The sequence below is a fragment of the Marmota flaviventris genome, chromosome 6, assembly GCF_047511675.1.
Source record: "Marmota flaviventris isolate mMarFla1 chromosome 6, mMarFla1.hap1, whole genome shotgun sequence".
Classification (NCBI taxonomy): Eukaryota; Metazoa; Chordata; class Mammalia; order Rodentia; family Sciuridae; genus Marmota; species Marmota flaviventris.
This window is the reverse complement of record NC_092503.1, coordinates 77,364,566-77,390,272: the sequence shown is the minus strand read 5'-3', so window position 1 is coordinate 77,390,272 and position 25,707 is coordinate 77,364,566. Positions and strand designations below refer to the sequence as shown.

The 25,707-nt window shown below is 36.2% G+C and overlaps 1 protein-coding gene across 2 annotated transcripts in view; it reads right to left on the bottom strand.

Annotated features, from left to right (window-relative positions):
- Ube3d (ubiquitin protein ligase E3D) overlaps positions 1 to 25,707 on the bottom strand; it is a 145,161-nt gene that overhangs the window by 56,570 nt on the left and 62,884 nt on the right. For both annotated transcript variants that reach the window (XM_027928234.2, XM_071613240.1), the window contains exon 9: positions 8,953 to 9,091. In XM_027928234.2, the coding sequence (XP_027784035.2) occupies positions 8,953 to 9,091 (139 nt within the window). The remainder of the gene's footprint in view (positions 1 to 8,952; positions 9,092 to 25,707) is intronic.

The window sequence follows — 25,707 nt, the reverse complement described above, 5'->3', positions numbered from 1 at the left end:
GCTGATTCATAATGAGGCAGGGGGGATAGGGAAGAATAAAGGAACTTTGGTTTGTGTAGAGGGGAGTGAAAGGAGTGGTGGGGGTGTGGGGATGGGAAGGACAGTAGAATGAGACAGACATTATTACCCTATATACATATATGCTTACACTACTGGAATGACTCTGCACCACATACAGTCAGAGGAATGAGAAGTTGTGCTCCATTTGTATGCAATGTGTTAAAATGCATTCTACTGTAAAATAAATTAATAAAAAAAGAGAATTGAGTTGTATTATTCATATTATTCAAGCTGAGCAAATAAATCAGGAACAGCTAGGAATAGACAAAATGACTGTTGTGTCTCTACTTTCAAAGGAACTTTTAAAACACATATATAATTTAAACCAACCCTCTTATTACACAGATGAAAACTTGGATCTATAGAGGTTACCCGACTATATAGGTACCATAATACCAGTGGGTGTCAGATCTAAGATTAGAATTTGAGTGTCCTCCATCAGTGTGAATAATTGTCCCACAGTAGACTTGCTGTGAGAAGGGAGAGAGCTACCGAGGTCATGCAACCCTGAAGGAAGGAAGACTCCCAGAGGCGGGGAAACAGGGACAATGGGTGTTCACAGATGAACTTCAGAGGTAACTAGCCCCTGAGTTCTTTCTAGAACCGGAGTATGGTAGAAGAAACCATGTAAAATAAAAAATACTAACTTTGTGACAATGATTCAATAGTTAAGGACTGTGTGAAATGAAGATTAATAAGGAACATGAAGAAATGAGGAAAATAATTAAAATAATTAATAATATGTGAACTAGTGACAAGGTGTTTGGTATTATGAAAATAAATGTTTCCTTTCATTTTTTACTTTAGTGGGGATATATGCTATTATCATGTAAGTGTTTTTTATAGTTTGGTTCTTAAAAACCTATTACCAGAAATACTATGGTTGTTTGCTATCGTGCAGATTTCTGAACTCCATTCCAGAGTTACTGATTCAAAAATCTCCCAGCTGTCACTCAGAAATCTTAATTTAAAGCAAGATTTCCATGTACACTGACATGTAAGAACCATTATTGATGTCATTGCAAAATTAGAGAAACTCTATTTGTTGTGCAGTCCTCTCCAATCCATTTCATATTTATGGCTACTGGGGTACATAGGCCATGAGTGACCCCAAATAACAAACACTACCTGAAACCTGCCACGACTTGCCACCAGGCCTTCATTCCCAACACACCATAACCGGCAGATAGACTGAACTGGATCAGGCCGTGGTTGACTCAACCTTAAGATTCTATATTTTTAAGCTAAAAGTAAAATAAATATTATTTTGCTAATGAAAATACTACATTTTGTTTCATAAGATAGAACATAAGATAGAATATTGAGGATCAAGAAAAAAGTGAACTTATTTTTTAAAAAAGGAGCCATAACTATGGACAGTGGACGATACTTCTTTCCTGCTTCCCTCAATAAGACCAAGGCCAGAGCACCCCCAATCCCATCAGACTTCCCTTGTAAAGTGCTAGAGAAGGACAGTGTCCAGCTTTGCCTTGAATCCTTGGTGGGGACAGAAATGCCTGAGAAGTAGGGTGTGAGGTGGAAATCTGGGCAGGGCAAGAAACCTCTTGAACAACAGGATAAGACAGCTACAGGGACAGCTAAATGTCTGCCTAACCTCCATACTCTCTATCTGACCTCTCCTCTCCTCTCCCTCTGTAGAGTATAGCCAGACAGTAGAGTCCACTATGAAAGGAGTAGGAAGAAGTGACAATTCAGGCTGGAAAACTGTATTCAACCAAGAGTACCTGCTTATTTCCCCAACCCACAGAATGCCCTTCAGGGCAGAAAGGAATGAAGACAGCAACATATTTTCACACCCAAATTGCTGAGGCAATTCTCAGAAATCTGTTTTGAGGAGAGAGATTGAAAATAGAGCAGTAATCGCTACCTTTGAGACTGCATTCCTTAAATATAATAGCTAGCACTCGACTCCTGATTATTTTTGCCCACTGAGGACAAAGACTTATCAGGAAAAATAGAAGGTGAGCACATCTGGGGACAAGTATGCTAACACTACTCCTTTCCTGGATGCACACACATGTTACCAGAGCTGAGCAGATACTCTGGCCAGCTTCTGTCCATTTCCGTGCAGGTAGATCTGCCTCCTGATTACATCTGTGGCAGCCCCTGGTTGTCTGGAATTGTTACTTTAAATAATAAAGGCTATAATTTTCTCATAGCATGTAATTGTCAGATGAAGCCATTTAGTAGACAGAAAAAAAGGGTGTAGAGATAAAAACTTCACTTCCTCTTTTCTTTAACTCATTGTTGTTATTCATCTATAAAGTTCCCAGGCCTCCTCTGCCTACCTACTATTTCTAGGAGCCTCTAGAAATATTTTACATATATACATACACACACATTATATGCATACATATATATAATTATTTATTTTATTTAAAGTTCCTAAGTTTAAGCCAATAATTCCAGCTTCAATATCATAAAAGGTTTTCACCTGAGACGCTGAACAAATGGCAGAGTAACTAATCAAATTTTACATCTTACTTTGTTTTCTTCTTCCCTGGATTCAAATATTAATAGGTAGTGAAAAAGTAACTGGATGGGAAAATTATTTGTAAAATGATTAATTTCTAAATAGCTGAAGAGTTTAATAAATGGTTTTTATATGATGGAAATCAGTAGATTCTTAAAGTTAGAAATTAAACTACATGAAAGTAACACAGTCAATCTCCTGCTCTAGAATAGTATAGGAGACTCATTTTCAAAAAGCTTCAAGTACTTCACTTTCTCCACTGAACACTGTATAATTTCAAATCCGTTGAACTGAAATATCCCTAGCCAACTCTAATTATCCAATGCGATAAAAGTCCATAAAGTGTTTTGTTGCTTCTTTTCTACATATTTCCACCTTATTACTAAACCAGCCAGCATATACATAAAACTGTAATTTCACAAAGAAAAACTTACTTGCCAGGATCCACAAAGTTTGAGAATGTTACCCACACTGCTCCCAGTTTGAGGGTTGTGGTTCTCTAATGAATATTAAATAAGAGAGATACTGTTGCTGCCAGATGGTAAAAATAAGATGCATAAGACCCAGGACTATCAAAGAGAACCATTTGGCAATTTTTTTTCCTGATCATAAAATGGAATAAATAATATAGTCATAAGACTTGGGTTTAAAACATGGCCCTGCATGTTGGTAATTATATAAACTTGCCCATATATATTTTTTTATCTTTAAACTGAGAGTTGATGTGAGGATTTTTAAAAGGATATCTTTTGTGCAAACACTCAAAATTGCTATAGAATGCAAGAAATCTACTTAGGATTTTTTTTTTCTTTTAAGCTTAATTCCTGGACTTGATGTCCTTGAAAACTCCATCTACACCATTTGGACAGCTTAGAGCAGCTGTGCAGAGCTGAAGTTAATGAGGTAAGGCATGAGACTGAATACAAAAGATTTCCTAAGCTTAGGCACCCAAGCTGTGGAATACTCCCAGGGAACACTCCCTCTGAATCTCTCAGTCAAGCTTGGCTCCAAAAAAGAGTCCTCTTGAGCATTCTCAGTGGGGGAGTCAAGCTATAAATTAGGAGGGAGGTGGAGTTTAACCAGATGGGTCAAATTATTAGGAGAGCCTTTGCCATGCTAATACCTAGCTACACAGTGTTTAAGTTGGAGGAGAACCAGTTGAAATAGACCTGTGGGCAGGTGCAGGGTGGGAAGGCAAAACCCATTCAGGCACTTTCTGGGCCTCTGGCCTGATTCTGTGTGTACCAAAAAAGAATGTCAAAGGGAGATCTCTTTCCTATTGTACCATTTGGACCAAAGTGGCCCTGACTAGTAACTAAAGAAAGAAATGGTATCCTCATGGCAATCAGCCCTGAAACTGCAGAAATGAGCAAGCCTGCCTCCAAGAATGTACAGAAGAGTACTCTGTGTTGGTCACCCAAATCTTTATAGAGGTGGGTCAGAACACTGTCTCCCCATCTGAACAAAACATCAGTTCCATACAATTCCCCTAGAACAATTCTCTCTGATGCCAAGTACATTTGGGAAATAATATTTCCCATATCCCTCCAGCAATAGTGTCACACTGCCTTTAAGCACATGAAACACCCTAAAAAAAATCTTATATTTTAAAAATTATAACTTCATTTAACCAAACTTATTAAAAGAAGCAGAATTATCCAGTGGTTAAGAATGGGAAATTCTAGAACCAGGCTTTGTACCTCGTGTCCCTCCACTTACTAGCTCTGTGTGAGCTTGGGCAAGTTTTTCCTCTGGCTCAGTTTTATACATGTGAAATGAGAATAATAATATATCTTCTTTATGAAGACGTCTTGAAAATGAAATGAGCTAATAGGTGAAAATCATAGAGAAAAGTACCTAGAATACAGAAAAGACTCCATAAATTTTAGCTATTCTAATTTCATTAGTCTGATGATTAATATCTATTTTTATAACAACTAATAGCATCCTAAGGAACATGTGTCCCATGGAATAGAGAAGTGCTAGTACAGAAAGAAGATCTTATTTCAACCCCCAAAAAGAAGTTAGCACCCTCTGTATCATAAAAAGCACTACTGACAAGTCAGTTTTAGTCTCTAATGTCTATTTAACTTTCCTCTGTATGTTTCCCTGTCAGTAGAGTAGCAAGTCCTTCTAGCCCTAATAGGGTAGAATTCTAGGGAAAATGCAGTTACCATGATAACCAGCAGCTGTTGCCCAGTCCTGGTTCCAACATGATTTCTCTTCAAGTACTACCTTCTAGTCAGAGGCCCTATCAGATTCAAAGCTGTCCTCAAAGGACTTCAGGTTAGGAACCAGAGTTGCCCATCAACATGGATATGGAAATGACCTTGTACTTCCTCACCCTAGAATTCTGAAGCATGCAGAGGGGAATAAACTAGTAACAGTAATGGTCATGCCAGCCTGCAAGCTGCCTACTCCAAAGAAGCCTTCTGCCCACTCCATGGAAGCCCTCTGATACCCCTCTGCCTTGGTTTCTGGCATCAAAGCTTGACCCATTTCTGCTGCTGTGATCTGCAATGCCCAAGGAGCCCTGTGCTACATGCCAGGCACTTCGCTGGTCTGACTTGCCAGATCTTTCTAAGGGCTAAACTTTTCATCAAGTCTTTCTCATTTGTACAAAGCCCCAGGCTGCAATTTCAATGCCTATACCCACCTTTGCTCAAACTTATTGAAATATCTCAAATTTAGACCTTACCTTGAGTCTAGCCTTGTTCCAGTAGAAATAGGGCTGAAGCTTCTGTCCTTGAATTTATGCTACTCATGCCTCTGCTTCCCTCCAGCTCAGTCTTTTAGATTCCTAGGGTGCCCCATGGCCATGCCAATTTGCATCTATCCAGTCATCTAGTCATCCAGCATTTTTCAACTGCTCTCTACATACAGGCACTGCTCTGAGTTCTGTAGGTGCAATATTGAACAAAAATAGACACTCCCTGTTCTCATATAGACACACTTTAGTCATGGAAAAAGACAAATAAATGAATCCAATCATTTCAAATTATAAAAGTACTAAGCAAAAAAAAAAAAGGTGAAAGTTATAAAGTAATGGTGACTGGGAGAAAGGGATTCAGTGAAGGAGACAGGTTACGCCTCTTGGGAGTGGAGACTCCTGAGCTGAGACCTGCAGGACAATATGAAGCCAGCCATGTGAAGACCTCATACAGAATAGTCTCCTCAAAGCAGAGCCAACAGCCAGTGCACAGATGCTACAGCCAGAACCAGCCTGTGATAGGGAAGAGGGAAAAAGGCTAGTGAGTGTGACTAGATCAGAGTAAAGGACAAGAAGAGAAAGTAAGAGAAGAGGCTAGAAAGGGAGGCAGGGCCAGATGGTGCCAATCCTCACAGGCCAAGATAAAGAGTTTGTATTTTATTCTCATTGCAATAGGAAGCCATGGAAGAATAAGTATGACATGAGGAATGATAAGTCCATCCCTCTTCTTGAAGCTGCAACAACTACAGTACATATGCACTTAGCAATATGTCAGGGATTCTGAACCAAATCCTGCATTCTGTTTGCTGATAGTCACACTAGGGATACTACAGTGCTGTAACCGAGTAGAAGCTAAAATTATAATACTACCACCAAAAGCTATCCCTGTTGGCCTGAGAAATGTTATAGAGTAATTCAAGAAGGCAAAATTTCATATGTTAATAGCTCTCATTAATAAGATAAACCCTTCCCCTTGGGATTTGGCAGTAATAACAACTCCAGCAGGAGTGGCATCCGAATCCTAAAATAACAGCTTTACAGAGAAAGTAGAATTGCTCACAGTGACTACCTCAGCCTGAAAAGTAAGAGAATTGGAAATGTAAAGATAGTATCTGTAACAAGTGTCATTCTACTACTTTACAGCTCTTGCCAAAATAGCTCTTTAAAAAAAATGTACATGAAAGTAAGTTTCCAATTAAAAAAATAAATCTCAAATATAGGCAAATAGTGTCCCTACTTCTTGCAATTATAATAAATGATTAAGTAGGTGTCACAAAGATGGAAAGGCAGAGCATCTCTTCCAAATCCCTAAAGACACCTTCCTCATTTTAACTGATCCTTTGTCTAGAGTGAAGACCTGCATAGGGAAGCTGACTCCTGGAGTGTCCCTGATAAAAATACATCTTTCCAGGGGTAAGAGCAGAGATGAAACTTTAGCAGACATTCCTCATAAGATTCTGCCAATTTTCTCTATATTTCTCAATCCAGTGTATGTGCTCCTGACAATAACATTCAGCAAACAGCCTAAACTCAGATGCAGTACAATCACCAAGAGAGGACAATGAGCAGTTAACATCCAAACTGCTTAGGAGCTCCTCTGATTAAAGATGCTGAGAGCATACTGATGCCACCAATTACAGGGGCTTTCATGCACCTGTGTTTACATGAGACTGGGAGGGCACTTACAGAGGACAAGACATTTTCTGTCTCATGGAGAAGAAATACAGGTTAGCCCTCTTCTCAAATCCCTCAAACTTGGTTTAGATTACTCTTTTGTTTTTAGTATCTTTAACACTTGTGTTGAGGTTACTTTGTAATAAAAGTACTCTCAATTTCTATCACACGGACGACTACCTTATCTCCCCCAGTATGCCATAAACTCCTCGAAGTCAGAGTCATCTCTCTGGCTGCTCGCTTACCCCTGGTATAAAGTTTTCTAACAGTACATAAGAGAGACAGGGAAATAAAAAATAATAGTCTTCCAGCTTCACTCCCCCAAAATAACTACTGTTAAGTTTCTTGTAATTCCCTCCATTAAACTTTGTGGCCTTACATAAACTTTTGTGTTATGCACTATTTAATCCATGGAGTAAAACTTAGAAGAAATGTGGATTGATATCACATAATTTTAAATCATTTCTAATTCAAGGAAGTATACAAATAAAGAATTATAAATTACTATAAAATAAGGGTACATATGTGGATATACCCAGTAGATATATCCTGCCTCCATCCACCACTCACACCCCGTGCCCCCAGCTCCCAAGACTTTAGTAAGCACTGTAGTTGTGTGGCAGGTGGAGCAACCCTAGCACAGGCCTGGTGAGTTCAGTGCAGTCTCTAATCCACCAGGTATTCTGAGGTCAACTCACTCCATCCTTTTGGATCTCATTTTCCTCTCCCCCACAACAAGAAGGTGTCCCTTCAGGTCCTTTTGATGAAGAGTCCAGGATTGAAGCTGATCGAGTAACACCAAACACAAATAGGCATGCTAAGGCCAAAGACTGAACTTTTTGTCAGGGCCCAATCTAAGAAACAGGCAGAAAATCATAGAAACATCCAATGCAACAGATTTCTAAGAGATTATGGGCATAAATTAAATTGAAGCAGCTATTCTTTTAAATCAATTTCCTGAGATGTAATTCCTAGGAAAATCTTAGATGTCTCATTTGACCACATACTAGAGATACACCAAATAATATTTACTGCTCTTTAAGTTACCTTAGTATATGTCAGCAACTCTCCAGAAGCAGAACCATATTTATTCTTTCTCAGAAATGCATGTGGCCTTCCTACAAGCATCTGAAGCTTGTGATTACTTTTCCATTGTCATGAGTCACAGATGTGTTCAATTATACTCAGTATCTACAGGGCCACAAGTTAGGCCACTAGTTAACATCTTAATTTTATTTTATTTTTTTGGTACTGGAGATTGAACCCAGGAATGCTTAACCACTGAGCCACATCACCATTTTCAGAAGGGGTTGCAGTAAATTGCTGAGGGCCTTGCTAAGTTGCTGAGGCTGGCCTCAAACTTGAGATCCTACTGTTTCAGCCTCCCAAGATGCTTGGATCACAGGCATGTGCCACTGTGCTGGCTTAACATCTTAATTCTCATTTGCCTTCTCAGACAATTAGATGGCTATTAAGAAGAGAGTCTTCCTGCTGATCATCGTACTGGTAAATCTACATGCAGCATTGCATTGTACCAGGAGCACAATTAAATATCCAGGGGAGTGGGAAGTGCTAAAAGAAGGACAGAGGAGAGAGAGGGAAATGGGAGTAGGGAAGATACTATCCAGGTTAAAGATTTTGATTTCAGGCAGCTGACATCAGTAAAGCCAACAGTAATGGTTGAATATCCTTGCTCTAGGGCAAAGCTTAGAGGAGGGAAGTGGCATCTGCAAGTGTTGTTGCCACATCTTCTTGTTTTTTTCTATAAGAGGCAATAAAAATGGAGGTTCAGAGAACAAGCCTTGGGTTCTGCCACTGCTAGGCAACTCCTTAATCAGTTCTGAGTCTCCATTTGTTCATTACTTAAAATGAGGCACGGCAACACATGCATTATGTTATTATTACTACTATTTGAAAATATGAATTTTCTTGGGCTATCTCCTGTGAAGGATCCTTGAAAAAACAATTACAAGTTAAAATGAGAAATCACACTCTAGTAAAGAGTATCCCTTACCTGAAATGAATTCATTTGGCGAAGGGATGGTGGCAGGATGGCATTACTCCTTGATAGTATCAACAGCAGCTCCAAACAGGTTGCAGCAGGCAAGGTCAATGAGTGGACACTGATGTCACTTTCCCAGGAGCTGGCAAGCCTGGAACACCAACACATTGACTCTGATAAATGCAATGTAACTGTTTTTCAAATCTGATCTAGAAGAAGAAAACTTTCAGTTGTGGGAGAAAAAAATGCAATGTACAAAAATAAAATGTATTAAAATTTTACAAAGAAAATGTCCAAGACATTTTTATAATGTTGGTAGTACAAAGCAGATGGATTAGGCAATTCTCAGGCCACCATTTCTTACCCAATGCATAAGAGTCATAGCAAAAGCACTTATCTTTGTGGGATCTGTTGGCAGGGAGGTAGGGAATAATGGCTAACACATTGCGGTGATTCCTATGTTCTATATGCTCTGCTCTACGTGGAATATCTTGTTCACACCTCAACAACTTAAGTTATTCCCACTGTACAGATGTCGAAATGGTTTCTAAGCCGGACAGGCCCTTGTGAAATACTAGTTCAGTGATTTTCAAACTTGTGAAAAGTAAAGAATCCTTTTTTTTTTTTTTTAAATCTTGTAACAGCTCCAACTTACAATACAAATAAAAGCAAAGCTGCTCTGTTTGAAGGGCAGCATTGGCAGCAGGCCTCCTTCATCTTCCAGAGTGGCCCTTGAAGCGGCTCTGTTATATCCTGTGGAGCCCATTTGAAAATCCTTTCATTTAAGAGATCAGGAAATTGAAGTCAAGGGACTTGTCTGAGATGAGGCAGAGGTGTAGAAAGTGATAAAGGTGGGCCTAGAATCCTGGTTTTCTGCCTCCTTTCTTTTTACTAGATAGTAAAAAGAAAAATCAGGAAATAATGAGAAAATAACATAATAAGAATAATACAGCCAGGCACAGTGGTGCACATCTGTAATCCCAGCAGCTCAGGACACTGAGACAGGAGAACTATGGGTTCATAGCCAGCCTCAGCAACATCGAGGCCCTCAGCATCTCAGTGAGACCCTATCTCTAAATACAATACAAAATAGGGTTGGGGATGTGCCTCAGTGGTTGAGTGTCCCTGAGTTCAATACCCAGTATCTTCCCCCACCCAGCAAAAAAGAATAATACAAGTCTTAGGCTTTCGATTCTTCCACTTATCTATTTCTTGCCTGATCCCCTACTGAAGTGTCTCCTACCACTTCCTAATTTTTAAGAGAAATATATAACCATATATATAATGTTTTATACTTGTTTTATAAAGATGCATATATTCTTTTGCCATCTCCATAAACTCATCTCTGCAAAGCTACCTTTGCCCAACCCAAATCAGTGGTGACTAGTGGAGGTTTAAGGGGCATCAGTGATGAAGGCCATAATGGATTTTAGTGCTTTGTAGGAAGAGTCATGACAAACAGTACCAGTTCCACACAGCCACAACACCAATCAGGTTGTTTATTATGCTAATTTATTTCTGATGTGGGTGGCAGAGTTAAACAGCCTCTGAAGCATTTGCTGGTAAGCTGAACAGGAATGGTCACTGCTCACTTTCCTAAAAATGATCTAATTTCAGCAAGGGCATGTTTGTCTTCTCTGTTTTTTTTTTTTTTTTTTTTTTTTGGTTATACATGGCAGTAGAATGTATTTTGACATACATACATATATGGAGTATAACTTCCTATTCTTGTGGTTGTACAGGATGTGGAATTACACTGGTCATGTATTTATTCATATATGAACATAGGAAAGTCATGTCTGATTTATTCTACTGTCTTTCCCATTCCCATCCTCCCTCCCTTGCCCCCATTACCCAGTGGACCTCCACCCCCACTCCCCCACCCCCACCTATTGTGAGTCAGCATCTGCATATCAGAGAGAACAGTGGCCTTTGGTTTTTTGGGATTAGTTTATTTCACTTAGCATTATAGTCTCCAGTTCCATCCATTTACTGGCAAATGCCATAATTTCATTCTTCTTTATGGCTGAGTAATATTCCATTGTGTATATGTTTCTCTGTGTTTTAAAAATTATTATTTTATATTGACTGACTATTAATCTCTGTGGTTTTGCTCATTATCTAGCATTCTCAAAATTTCTGCTGTCTTTTCAAAAAGTCAAACTTCGTTCTGTCACAGTTGACTCCCAAGTTCACTCTCCACCTACTTTCTTATGCCCTCCACCATGTTGTTACTATCCATTTCTGTGTGCTCTGTATGGCATATACAGTCTTCTGGGCCTGCAAGGCTACTCTCTTTCCTCATGAACCTCCACTCATCTTTCAAGAGCCACTGAGGTATGATTTCTTTTGAGAACCTTCTGTCTAACCTGCCTAATATCATATTTATATTTATTATAACACTTACTTCTGCCACTCTTAGTATTTTTATTCTTTCTAGATCAGACATGAGTGGATTTCTCTAACTTTGTAGGCTCATTTAGGAAAAAGATTAGAAAGCTGCCTCAAAATTGCATTTCTGTAGATGCACTCACATATTAACTTTCTACTGACTTTTTTTTTTTCATTTACATTTGTATGTTTAAGAAATAATTTAAGTGTTTAGAATTTTTAACCTAGACATCCCCCCATCTACACTACTACTTTCATTCTGAATTTTTTTTTTTAAGTACAGTAAAAAAGGTTTTTATTTTTTCTCAGCAAAGGCCACTGGACACTGCCCAGGACTGTGAATGCCCCTTGGAGGTCTTCTGGGAATCTCCAAGATCTAACCCAGGTGGGTCAAGCTGCAGAGCTTCAGTAAGAGTCCCCAGGGATGAGGTGGGCTGTGCCACCTGTGGAGGGGCCTGCTGGAATACAAAGTCCTCATCATTTTCTTTCACTTTTGGTAGTAATATACTAAAAGATAAATTATACAAATAAATATTTTGACAAGAGGTATCTTCGTTTGTCATCACGTAACATGTTCTTTATAACAACATATGCTTAAATTTTATCAGCCCAGGCCTTAGGCACTTAAAATTCAGTTTATCTTAAAATGATCATCAAAGTGGTCATGTGGAGTTCAGGGCATGTGTGTTGACAAAGCCCAAGGTATCTGCCTCAACTATCCACCCATGGCTCAAATATCAGTACGATGTCTGTCAATGATTCAGGCACTTTAAGAAACACAAGGCAAAATCTGGATTACTTATGGCTTTCTTCCAAAGACATCATAGGTTATTAAACCTAACTCAGTACTCTTCTACTGTTCACCAACCAGAAGGATACTTCAAAAGGAACGATGAACTAGACATCAATTGAAACCTATTTCCGTGATTTCCTGGGAAGGAAAAGCTTTCCTAAGAAGTCAGAACTGTCAGCCAAATGACCTTAAGTCTAAGTGACCAAAATGCAAGCAGAGGACATACCATCCTTGTTTCTAAAGTTCTGCCTCGAGAAAATTCCCTAGAGAAGCAACTATGGCCTATCTCCTTTAAAAGAGGCAACGTGAAGGAGACAAAAAGTCACTTTCTACCACTTCTAACAAAAACAGTGAAATTGAGACTGAATCAAACCAATCAATATCAAGAAAATAACCTGAGAAAATAGAAGGTGATATAGACTTTTAGAAAATATGAGGGTCATTTAACGTAACACACTAAAATGTCAAATATATATTATATAACAATTCAGTACTAAAAATTAAAATATTTAAAGGTCCAACATACTATATAAAGAAGAAAAATGATACAATATGGGAGAACTTGAGATGGAAACATTCACTTAAATCTCATGTTTCTCATCTTTTAGTAGATGATGTGGAGTTTTCAGTCCTAGATGAACCAAAGAAAGCCAGTAGCCTAGAGGTGGGGTTGTGGCTCAGTGGTAGAGCGCTTGCCTAGCATGTGTGAGGCACTGCTGGTTGGATCCCCAGCACCACAAAAAAATAAACAAATAAAAGTATTTACTACTAAAAAAAAATTGTAAAAAAAGGAAGGCAAATAGACTGTTAAAGATATTGAAATATAGTGTTCATATCTGTAGATTTTATAAATTCACTTTAAAAGTTGCAATAATGATAAGCCCATTAATTTGAGCTCTCAAAACAGCAAAACAAGCAAATGATAATTTAATACTAGAATCATTAATAAGCAACTATTTAATATATAAGCTGTACAAGTAAGCAAAATTTTTAAAAATTTTATAAGCCATTCTCAAGAACATAAAATTCTGAAATAACTAAATGTGTTGGTGCATCTGTTGTATTAAATATTTTAATTTATATTTAATAAGTATTTACTTATGTAAATAAGTAAATACTGAAATTTATAAGTAGTGTAGGTATGTACATTTTTCAGGATAAAATTTATATAAATTTTAATATCAGGTTCATTAAGTAATAAACTGTGTCCTTAAGACAATTTTCTCAAAAAATTTTAAAAGGAAAGTTTTGACCTTTTCAAATCACAAAGGTCAACACTGGTCTTTAATACTCTTTGAATTAAAGTGCTCTTGAAAGATGGAATTTAGGTACACAACTCCGAAAAACTATGCCTTTTGAACTTTGCTGGTAAGAACTCTAAGCCTGTCAAGACAAATCTCCCCTACATCAAAAAGTGTAGGAAAACGGTTCTACTTTAGTAAGATATCATAAGACAATCTCATAATTAAATGTATTAACTCTTGCCAAAAAATAAGAGATTTTTAAAATAAATAAATAACTGTTTTACTGCAAGACACCAGTGACTTAGAATGTAGGAATAAGACTGGGAGTGTGTTCATTAAGGAGAGAACCCATTTGGTAAAACAAAACTCTTGACCTTATTATGCTCAATAAAATAAAAATATGGAGACTTTGACTATAATATCAACCATACAAAAAACACAGTACCTGGTGAGCACAATTTTACTCACTAAAATTTTGACTTCCACATGTGAATCAAATGTTCCTGCAACTTAATCCCTGCTTAAAAAAAAAAAAGGAGAGAACCCACCCTACCAATTAGCCTGTTGGAAACATCATAACTGAACATATATTATTGAGAGCATCTAAAGAGACCAGCTATTCCCTCAGACATTAAAAAAAAGTTTTATTACAGAAAATTTCAAATATCCAAAAGGAGAGAGAAAAGAAAAGTGGGTCCATGTAACTAAACTGAGGAAAAACCTAAATAAATCATCTAGAGTTAACCTGCTTCACCTGCTCGTAGTTGCTGTATTTAGTTGAATTTTTAAAATTACCAGTTTTAGAGATCCATTCCATATGTGGGTCATGATGGTAACACCTGATACAGCTTGATGACCCATGCCCTGACCCTTGATGACTTCTTAAACTCTAAATCACCTTTCCCGCACCTCAGCCCATAAACAGCCACAAATCTGACCCTTGGAGAGGCAGATTTGAAACTTGCTTTCCCATCTCCACCCATGGTTACCAGTTAATAAATTCTTTCTTTTTCTAAAAACTCATCTCAGTGATTGACATATTGCATGGGAGACAAAATGGACCTGGTCCAGTAGCATACCCAACACCCTATTTCAAACCATCATTTTCACATGATCAACTCTGCTTGTCTGTATCCCCACATACTACCACCAACCCTGAATTACTTTGGAAGAAACCACAGACAACATATCATTTCATAAGGAAATATTTCAGTATATATCTCTAAAAGATTCTTTTTGAAGAGATACCTACACATAATTCATTATGCTTAAAAAATTAATAATATTCTAGTATCAATTTTGTAGTCAGTGTTCAATTTCCTCAGTTAACTCATTAATAATATTTTCACAGTTTGAGTCTAGACTAAACAAGATCCATACACTTGTTGACACTTTTTTTTTTTTTTTAAGATGGGGTCTTGCTATGTTGCCCAGGCTGGCTTCAAACTTGTGATCTTCCTGCCTCAGTGTCCTGAGTAGCTGAGATTATAGGCATGTGTCACAGTGCCCAGCTTGACATGTGTTAAATCATCCTTACTCTGTATGCCACATATTGTATAGCTCCATCTGTATGAAATGTTCAGAATGGGCAAATCCAGGAAGACAGAAAGTAGATAAGAGATTGTCATGGGCTAGAAGGAGGGAGCAATGGGAAATGAATGCTAACGGGTACAGTATTATACTTTGGGGTGAAAAAATATTCATGGTTGCAAAACCTTGTAAATACACTGAAACCCCCTGAATTGTAACCTTTAAAACAGCAATTTTATGGTGTGTACATCATATTTCAACTTAACAAAGAAAGGAATTTGAGGGAAAAAATTACCTTTAAGAACAAAAGGTGGCTTTAGGACATGAACAGAATATTGCACACATTGGCCTAATTATGTAATAATGAACTAGTAAAAATATTCCCAACAGAAACTAAAAAATATTAAAGCTTCTACTGCAATTAATTCTAGACAATATTTACTTGCAAACAGACAAACATGAGGTAAGCTGGCCTTTATACCATGTATTTATATTTAACTTAAAAATAATCATAATGTTTATTTTTATTTTGTTATCCTTTTATTCCTGTTCCCTGATTCAACTGGGAAAATCAATCTTCAAATTATTTATTGCCAGGTTAGTATTTGCTCTTCTTTGCCCTTCATCTATTTTTTTTTCCATTTTAAGACTTTAAGCCATTCTTCTCACTTTTTATTTTATACTTTGAGATAATTGTATTCAAATGCAGTGTAAGATGTAATAAAGACCCAGTTTCCCCTAGTGATAATATTCTAGATGACTGCATTGACAATGATAAAATTCAGCCAAACTGACAATGAATTTCATCAGTTAGATATGTATTCATGTGTATATGTGTGTGTGTTCAGTTCCATGCAATTTTATCACATATGCAGATCCACATGACCACATTCACATTAAAACAGCCAATATACATAACTATTCCATCACAAGGATCTCTCATGATACAAAGGGACACAGCTATCTCTCTTCATCCATTTTCCAATCCCTTCTCCCTGGCACTCATTAATCTGTTCTTCATCTTTATAATTTTATTTCAAGCATGTTATATAGCTGGACACAGTGTCAGATGCCTATAACCTAGCTACTTGGGAGGCTGAGGAAGGAGGATCGCAAGTTTGAGGCCAGCATGAATAATTTAGCAAGATCTTATTTCAAATAAAATTTAAATAGGGCTAGAGACGTAACTCAGTAGCATGCATGAGGCCTCCAATACCAAAGAGGAAAGAAAAATGAATACTAATATTAATGAATCCATTTAGGTGTCAACTTTTTGAGATTGACTTTTTTTCATTCTGTATAATCCCCTCAGGACTCATTCAAGTTATTGTGTATATCAATAGTTCACTCCTGGGTTGGGAGTGTGGCTCAGTAGTACAGTGTTTGCTTAGCATACACAAGGCACTAGGTTTAATTCCAACACACACTCACAAAGTTTATTCCTTTTCATTGCTAAGTAGATTCCCACAATATCAATGTACCACAGTTGCTTAACCATTCATATAGGGAAGGACATTTGGCCTGATTTCTGGTTTTGGCTATTATAACTGATAGCTATGAGTTCCTATGAACATTTATTTGTATACAGGTTTTGGGATGAACATGTTTACACTCTTTCCTAGGATAAAAGTCCAAAAGTCTAAAATTGGGTCATATGATAAATACATGTTTAAAATTTCTTAATTTTAATGTGATCAAACATGAAATTCTTTCCTTAAGCTTGCTACTTTTGGTGTCTTGTTTAAGAAATTTTTGTCAAATCCTCATAAATGCATCCCCCCACCCCCTTTTTTTAGCCTCCTTTAACTCTCCCTACTTCCCTACCACCAGTGACCTCTATTACCTACTGGCCTCTCTTGTCCACAAAGCCAATTGCTCTGGCAATAATAATTCATTCTCTCTATTGGGTATCTAATAGTCTAAAGTGTGTGTATCCAAATTATACCTTGTGTATCTTTTCTCCTCAGTTTTTTCCCCTGCTATGAACAAGGTTATTATAATGTCTCTTCTTATATATCCTTATATTCTAGCACTTTGACTTATATGGCTAGTCTTTGGAGTGGTATTATCAGGTTGAAGGACATATGCATTTTCCATTTGAATAGATGTTTGCAAAGTCTGTGCCAATTCACATTTACAAACCTGTCACAGAAGACTCTTTGCCCCATAATTCCATTAACAATGAACTAACAGATTGAATTTTTGAAGTTTGATGGAAAAAAAATTATAATATGCTATTCATTTGGTTTATATTTGCCTAATTCCAATGATCTTGAATGTCTTCGATCCTGCTTTTTCCTGGCACTATGATTTTTACCTAGAAAGCCTGAGAGAGTCTCTTAATAGAGTTAGGAAATGTAGCCAAGAAAATTATGTAAAAATCAAGAGTCTCTCTAGTTCCCAGACCAGGAGTAGAGGTGAAGGGGAGGCTAAAGATAGTAATGGGAAAATATTTGCTTCTATAACAATAGGATCCATACTTATAAAACACTTAGAAATAAAATTTAACAAAAAAGACAAAGGACCCACAGAAAATAAATTATATAATCTACTTAAGAGCATAAAACAAGAACAAATACAAAGATATGCTTAATATCATAAAAATGTCAATTGTCTCAACATTTATAATTTAATGCAATTTCAATTAGAATCCCAAAAGAACTGGTTTTCATCAGAACTAGATAAAATGACAATATATACAAGGATAATTCTTGAAAGTGACCACAAGAAATAAGAATGCTGATAAGCAGACTTGCCTTTTAGATGCTAAAACATATAATAGAACCAATGTAACTAAATTAATAGTACTGCTACAAGAAACAAAAAAATCAGTGGAACAAAACAAAACCTAAAAATGGACTCTAATATTTGTGAAATGTAATATATTATAAAAGTATTTACCCATGATAAATGATACTACAGCTTGAGAATTACTTATTTTTAGTACCAGCTCAAAAAACTATCCATAATGGAAAAAAATAAACTTAAAACCTATCTTACAACTTATGCAAAAATAAATTAAAGATGTGGTAAAGGCATAAATATCTAAAAAAATCAATAAAAATATTCATAAAATCTAAAAAAACTATATCAAACCATATGCTAGAAGTGTTTTATCATTTTTAAAAAATACACTTAACAAGTTTTTTTACAAAAATCCAAGACAGAGGGCAGAAACTCTGATGATGACAGACAGAATTTCTAAAAATTGATAAAAAGAGGAGAAAGAATGGGAATTAATGTTTTAAAAGGCTCTTAGGTAGTGACTTTTAAATCATCTGAAGGTAACAAGTCTCTATAATATAACCAAAAGTACAGAGTCTGTTTAAAATAATGCTCATCTTTACAAAGAGAATTTTTGCATACAATTTTGGGTATTTCTCAGATCACTTCCTAATTCACTCATGCCCTCCTTTCATATAAATGGAATCATGCAATATATGACCTTTTTGGTATGGATTCTTTTACTTAGCATAATGTTTTCAAGATTCATGAACCCTTGATAAGAATCACTGCTTTCAGATTAAAATCTTTTTTCTAATTTATCATTTGATTAAATAATACAAACAATTCAATTTTGAACTAACTTCTAATAATATACCATTATATCTGTGTTAGGAATATTAATAAATATAACCATTTAGAAAAAGTTTTCAAAGAGAAGCTCTCCTGGCTCACATTTTTTTTTTAACCACATTCCATTACCAGAAGAAATCAGTTGAAAAAGAGGCTGAGAAACATACTTCCAATCCTTTAATCACCCTCCAGAGTAACCAACTGGAAGTCGAAGAATGAGGGCTTGGCCATAATAAATTAGGTCCACTCTAATAACATTCTCATAAGCAAACCTAACACTTGGCACTACAGGGTCCCTGTCCCATCAGGGTCAACTCAATTACCCACTAGAGCCATCATTTAAGTCCTTTATCAATGTGGATATGAAGGGTTTCAGATGTATGAGGCACAAAGCAAGGGCTTAAAATGTTTTCTTCCTTCTTCTTCTTCCTTCTCCTCCTCCTTCTCCTTCTTTATAGATCTAAATTTCTTTATTTTTAAAAGAAAAAATTATTAAAAACATGTCAGTGAATCTATTGGCATTATAACTACTGAGATTACTGGCATTGATCCACTATCATTAATTACTGAGTGTTTTACTTGGAGCTGTTTTATATGGAAGTTTTTAAGATGTTTTCTTCTTTGAGAATTTACTAGACTCGGTAAAACAAATAGGTTTTCTTTGTTTTTCAGTTTGAGTTGGTTGGCAGTTATGAGTATTGAAGAAAATGACAAAACCATATCTGGTATCAGCAGAAAAGAGAGATGTGATCTATCAGAACTCTATCAGCAACTTCAGATTCCTCCAGAAACTTTCAGAAGTGGGTGGATCCTAGTGGTCTCCCCATGTCCAACTGCACTCTTCCGACTTTCACAGAATACTGTCCTGTTCACTATCCCTGGCTTTACTCCACTCCTTTTCCTAAGTCCATGTTAGGATTCCCTCCCTTGGAAATCCAGACACTCTTCCTCACAAGAAAGAAGCTGACAATATTGTGATTCAATTTAGAAGAATTAAGCTTGGTCAGTTTTGGTATTTTTGCTATTAGCATCTGACTTGCATGACCCTATATACGACGTGACTTTTTCTGACCTACTGGAAAACAAATTCTAATGACTAAGAATTCTCTCTGCTGTGAATTGCAGTGAAATGTCCACCAAACCATGTAGGGGCTAGGTCAACAGCCCACGGCAATATGGAGAGGTGGTGAAATTTAGAGGTAGGGCCTAGTGGGAGGAAGTTTTGTTCCTGAGGGTGTGCACTTGAAGCTTGAAGGATATAGTAGGACCCCACCCCTTCTCTCCCTTTCTCCCCCTCCCTCCACTCCGCTTCACGGCCAGGCTGCTATGAGGTGAGCATTTTCCCCTGCCATGAATTCCCACCATGATGTGCTGCTTCACCACAGGACCAAAAACAATGGAGCCAGCTGACCATAAAATGAAACCTCCAAATGTGAACCAAAATTAAACTTCTTTCTTTTTAAGTTGATGATCTCAGGCATTTTGTTACAGGAACAGAAAGATGACTAGCGCATTACGCTTCCATGAGGAGAGATGACATCCAAATGCCAAGATCATGCTCCCGTACAAGAGCCCTTCATTTTAGAAAATGTCCTCAGGTTGAAGACCTAAGATTTTTTGTGAAGTCACATGTCAATGTAACTCTGGTAGAATTTATTTTAAATTTGTTCTTAAAAATAATCATATAGAAGGATGAGCTAGCTATGTGTTGGAAGTGCCCTGGTTTCAAGCCACACATTTAAAGATGGTACATAATCCCATAAATTTAAATGTACATTAAAATAGTTTAGTATTCTTTTCCCTACTGTTTATACTGTAGATCTCTATAATTTTAAGGAGTTATAAATAAAATGATGCACTTTAGTAGGACATTTTCTATTTCTAAAATCTGAACATGAATCATTCACATGACCAAAAATTGCAATTTTTTAAAAAGAAATATATGTTTAGTCTGTCCTTTTAAAGTTCTCTTAAATAAACTATGATATAAATCAAATCATTACCATTTAACTTTCAAAGTACATCTGTTTAAAAGTATGCTTTAAAAATATGTTAACGGATTTTTTTTTTTAAAGCAATATAAGTGACAAGCTACTAGTTGTTTGGAAATCTGTTGTTTCTACCACAGGTAACTTAACTAAAAACTTTATTCAGAAATCCTCATTCAAATTGTATGACGGAATACATAAACCAAATTGTGGTAAAGAAAAAAAAAACTGGCCAAAAAAAGTAAAAAGTAAAGCTACTTTCATTTTGAGAACACTTTAAAAAACCTGTCCTTGAATGCTTTAACGTATTCATTAATATAACAATTAAAAGTATAGTTTTCCATAGGAAATAAATCAAATGATCTTAATAAATTAAATCACATTTAAATTAAGATCAAGTAATTTTAATCTTTAAGTTTAGATAATTTGCCTGAAACTAACCTAATAAATAGTTTTGTTCCATGAAAAAGGTACTTAAGTTATTAAATTTAGAATTCAGGATTTTTATCATTGTTAGAAATACTCTAGTTTTTCTAGATATTAAAAATGTGGGAATGAAGGGAAGGGAGCAGAAACAGGAATAGGAAAGACAGTGGAATGAATCTGACTTAACTTAAACTTGACTTAAAGACTGGGGTCCTAATTAGAATAAGATATACTTCACGTTTGTGTAAACATGTCAAAATATACTCTACTGTCATGTAAAACTAAAAAGAACAAGTAAAAATACAAAAAAATAAAATAAAAAATCAAAATGTGGTACTTGAAAATTGACAACTTTGGTGGCTGCTATTAATATGATATTTTTCTTGGATAACAAAATATACAAAATAAGTAAAACAAATGACTGGCTACTTGAGATGACTTGAGTAGATATATTATCTGTTTTTTAAGAGAAGGATAAAGAAATGTCAGTAGAACTAGAAAGACTTTTTTTTTTTAAGTGCTTAGAAAAGAGCTCATATCCAAGATGGCAAAATTATTCAGGAAATTTTCTTTAACTACAAATAAGGTAAAAGCTGATGTTAGTTACCTTCACCAAAACAAACCTGGGGATACAAAGAACCTGGATATATTTCAAGATGACAAAATTTTTCCTGCAGCAGCTCCAGCTTCTTTGGAGAGTCAAATGTCCGACCAAACATTCAACCTAGTATCCATTCATATTTTTATTATGTCCAATCAAACCATAATCTGGTGCTACGATCCCATTAGGTCTTGCAACCTAATCACAGCCAGCTTAAGTCTATCAGACACAAAACAGCTGGTTTAACAGTTGGATTTCTCCAAAATTAAAATAGTCTAATCCTGACAGTGCCTAGCAACTCAACTGTTAAAACAGCTGCTCAAGTTGAAGAGTTAAAAACCAAGTATATTACAGTTTTCCTCCTATTTGCAACTTTTGTGAGACTCTTTCAGAATAGAAGTTCCTAAACTTACATTCATTTGACATTTCCAACCTATTTAAATTTTTATATTTGTATTGCTTCTACCTCTGACCTCCAGCCAACATTTCTGCCACCGTCATGACCTCTCTTGGTGTTTGCCCTTTGTGTCCTTCATGCTCTAAACCATAATTGCCAGTTCATAGGTTTTGTACTTCCCTCCTTAAAAGTATCACCTGTGGGCTTTACACTCCCATTTCTCTCTCCATTGTCTCTGAAGCATTTTCATTCTGTTGCCAGAGGTGGTAACTCAGAAGTCCCCAGGTTGCGTTAAGTGAAATACTATTTCCAATGACTTATGTTAATACTACTGTGGTTAAATATTGAGGTAAGGCACTTATAAACAATCCAAACATACTCTTTGGATCATAATTTTCACTTTTGGTCACTTTATAAATTCTTCAAAATTCTGCATTTGTCATGATGTTCTCTTTCAGATATATCCGTTTATCCAGTTATTTATAACGACTCTGTGGCATAGAAACCTATTCACTAAAAATCATCTTACCAATAATGATTACTTTGCTTTTTCTGTCTATTCATCTTTTACCCAACCTTTCTATCAATCCATTTATCCATCCACCATGTTCTCATCTTGGCCAGACGTGACAGGCTAACTTGACTCTGATAAGCTTTCTTCAAGCCTGCAAAAGATCTTGATCCTGGCTTGTAACATTTGCCCTTTCTCCTCATATGTCCTCACTTAAACAACTGTACTGCATTACAGATCATTTAAAGCCCTAGCACACAGGGTCTAAGAATAGATTTACTACAGGACTAAGACTCATTAAACCTGAACATATCTACAGAGAACCTGAACATATTTCAAGATGACAAAATTTTTCCTGCAGCAGCTCCAGCTCTCCGGCTGGATTATGTACAGAGTGATTCTGGGACATTAATCTCAGAAACCACCTCTCTTCCATGCCCCACTTCTCAGTGCACATACCATAAAGGAAAAGGTGCTCACAGACCTTGTACCAGGCAACACTGTCTTGGGGCAAGTTGACTCTCAAGGACATATCAGAGGGCTCTGTGATTCTACCACTGGAAGTCATTTTAGTAAGTCATGTCAAACACTAAATTATGAGTATAGTAGAGCTAAATGTTCTTAATTAAAGGAGACTTTGAAGTAGAGCTCTGTTTCCACTATCCTGTTATCATGTTAGTGCTAAGGACACTAGCCCCAAAGTCTCCTAACTAAATTTTGGAGTCAATCTGGAGAACAGTGTTCATTCTTCCAGGTTACAATATTGTTAGGATCAGTTTTGCTTCACAGGGTTAAACCTAGAAAAGTTTTCATTTTTAATAAGAGCTTAGATAAATAACCCTAAACCCCAAAGGGCCTTGTTAAAGCAGCCTCATAAAAGTTTTACACTTGCATATGAGTTTGAAAAAAAAAAAAATGTCTACCTAGCAGTTTGAGCTCCCGCTGACTTCTCTAGCCTTGGGGAAGTTATTGTTAAAATTCATATGTCTCGATATTTCAAATGATTTAAAGCAGTCTATTATGATAAATCACCATGAAGTACACCAAATGAAAGACACTATTCAAACAAAAATCTCAATTTTAAATACACAAAATACACACAACGCACCCACCTGCATGTTTAAATAGCATTAAGGATTTGATACATTACTCATCTAATCACATATTCTATCCTCAGAGCCTAGGATAAAAAAACATATTTCATACTAGGTGATCTATTTTCCCTTTCTTTTTTTAGGAGGTCATTTCAACACATTTTGACTCTACCCTGGAGAATTAAAGTCTGTGCAGGAAAGTTCCAACAAAACTGGAAACTTAATCAGCTGGAATAACATGAACATAAGTAGTGGGTAATGTTAACATTTTATCACTTCCTTTACAAGACCTGGGAAGATAAAGATTGACACACTGTATTGAAAAAGTGAGAAGATGGGGTCTGTGGCAACTACAACTAAAAAATAAAAATAAATTTTTTAAAAAAGTGAGAAGATGATTGATTACAAACATAACAGACTCACATTCAAACTAGAAGAGTAGGGATGTGTTTTTTGTTTGTTTGTTTGTTTTTTAATGCCTCAGTGTCCAGGATATCATTTTGGGGTAATACACTAAGTGCTTAATTAATACCTGTTAATACACAGAGCTATATCCATCCCCAGTCCTTTTCTTGATAAGTTGCTGAGGCTGGCCTCAAACTTGAATCCTCCTGCCTCAGTCTCCCATGTCACTGGGATTACTGGTGTGTGCCACTGTGCCCAGTACTTAATTAATATTTGCTAAAAGAATTTTTTAAAAATCAACTTAAAGTTCATCTGTGATTTTTATCCCATTACAGGGCCATTACCATTAGTGCTTCTCAGACCTTCCATCCAGGAACCAAGAATCTCTACCTAAATCTGAAAATGTTTAGATTTCTAAGACAGAACCTCAGAGTAGGACTTGACCTTAGAGAAATTGAGCCCCTCTGCAATATTCCTAATGTGGCAGTCTGGTCTTTGCTCGAAAAAAAATCCAGTAACAGGGAGATTCACTGCAAGAAAGTTCTTTATACTGAGCAAAATCTACTCTTCAGAACCTGAGCCCTTCAAAAAATATTTGACAGCATCTAACACGTTCTCCTGATTTTTCTGTAAGCAAACCATTCCCCATTTCTTCCAATAGTGATTTATATGAAATGAATGAGTCTCCCTACCATTCTAGCTGTTTTTCAGCTTATTGAGCATTTATTAAGATAAAATCTAGGGCTGGGGCTGTAGCTCAGTGACAGAGCACTTGCCTAGCATGTGTGAGGCGCTAGGTTCGATCCTTAGCACCACAAAAAATAAATAAAATAAAAAGGCATTCTGTCCATCTACAACTACAAAAAAAAAAAAAAAAAAAATTAAAGAAAGATAAAATCAACTGCTGAGCATGGAGGCGTATGCCTGAAATCCCAGAAGCTCAGGAGGCTGAGGCAGGACGATTAAAAAGTTCAAAGCCAGTCTAAGCAATTTAACGAGACCCAAAGCAACTCAGCAAGACCCTGTCTCAAAATAAAAAATAAAAAGGGCTAGGAATGTGGTTCAGTGGCTAAGCAACTTTGGGTTCAATCTCCAGTACCTAGAAAAAATTTATAAAGGTAAAATAAGAAATTATATCCCATCTGATTCAAATGTATGATATGTCAAGGTCATTGTACTGACATGTGTAATTAATTAAAACAAATAAAAAAAACTAAAAAAGAAAAAATTTAAAAAGGTAAAAGAATGGGGAGGGTGGAAATATGCCATTCACATAGATCTCATACCAAGCAGGGGTTTCTAACCTCATACCAAATAAAGTGGATTTCAAGGCAAAGTTAATCAAAAGGGACAAAGAAAGTCATTTCATACTGCTTAAGGGAATTACATACACATCAACAAGAAATAATGATAATAAATATTTATGTCCCTAAAAATGGAGCATCTACATACATTAGACAAACCCTTCTTAATTTCAAGAATTAAATAGACCACAGCACAATAATACTGGGTGGACTTTAACACACTTCTCTCATCCCTGAATAGATCAGCCCAACAAAAACTAAATAAAGAACTAAAAAATATAATTAATAATTTAGACTTAACAGACATATATAGAATATTTCATCCATTGATGACTTAGTACACTTTCTTTTCAGCAGCACACAGATCCTTCTCTAAAATAGACCATCTTAGGCCACAGAGCAAATTTAGCAAATACAAAAAAAAAAAAAAAAAGTACAGATAATACCTTGTATTCTATCAGATCAGAATGAAGTGAAATTAGAAATCAATGATAAATAGAAGTGGTG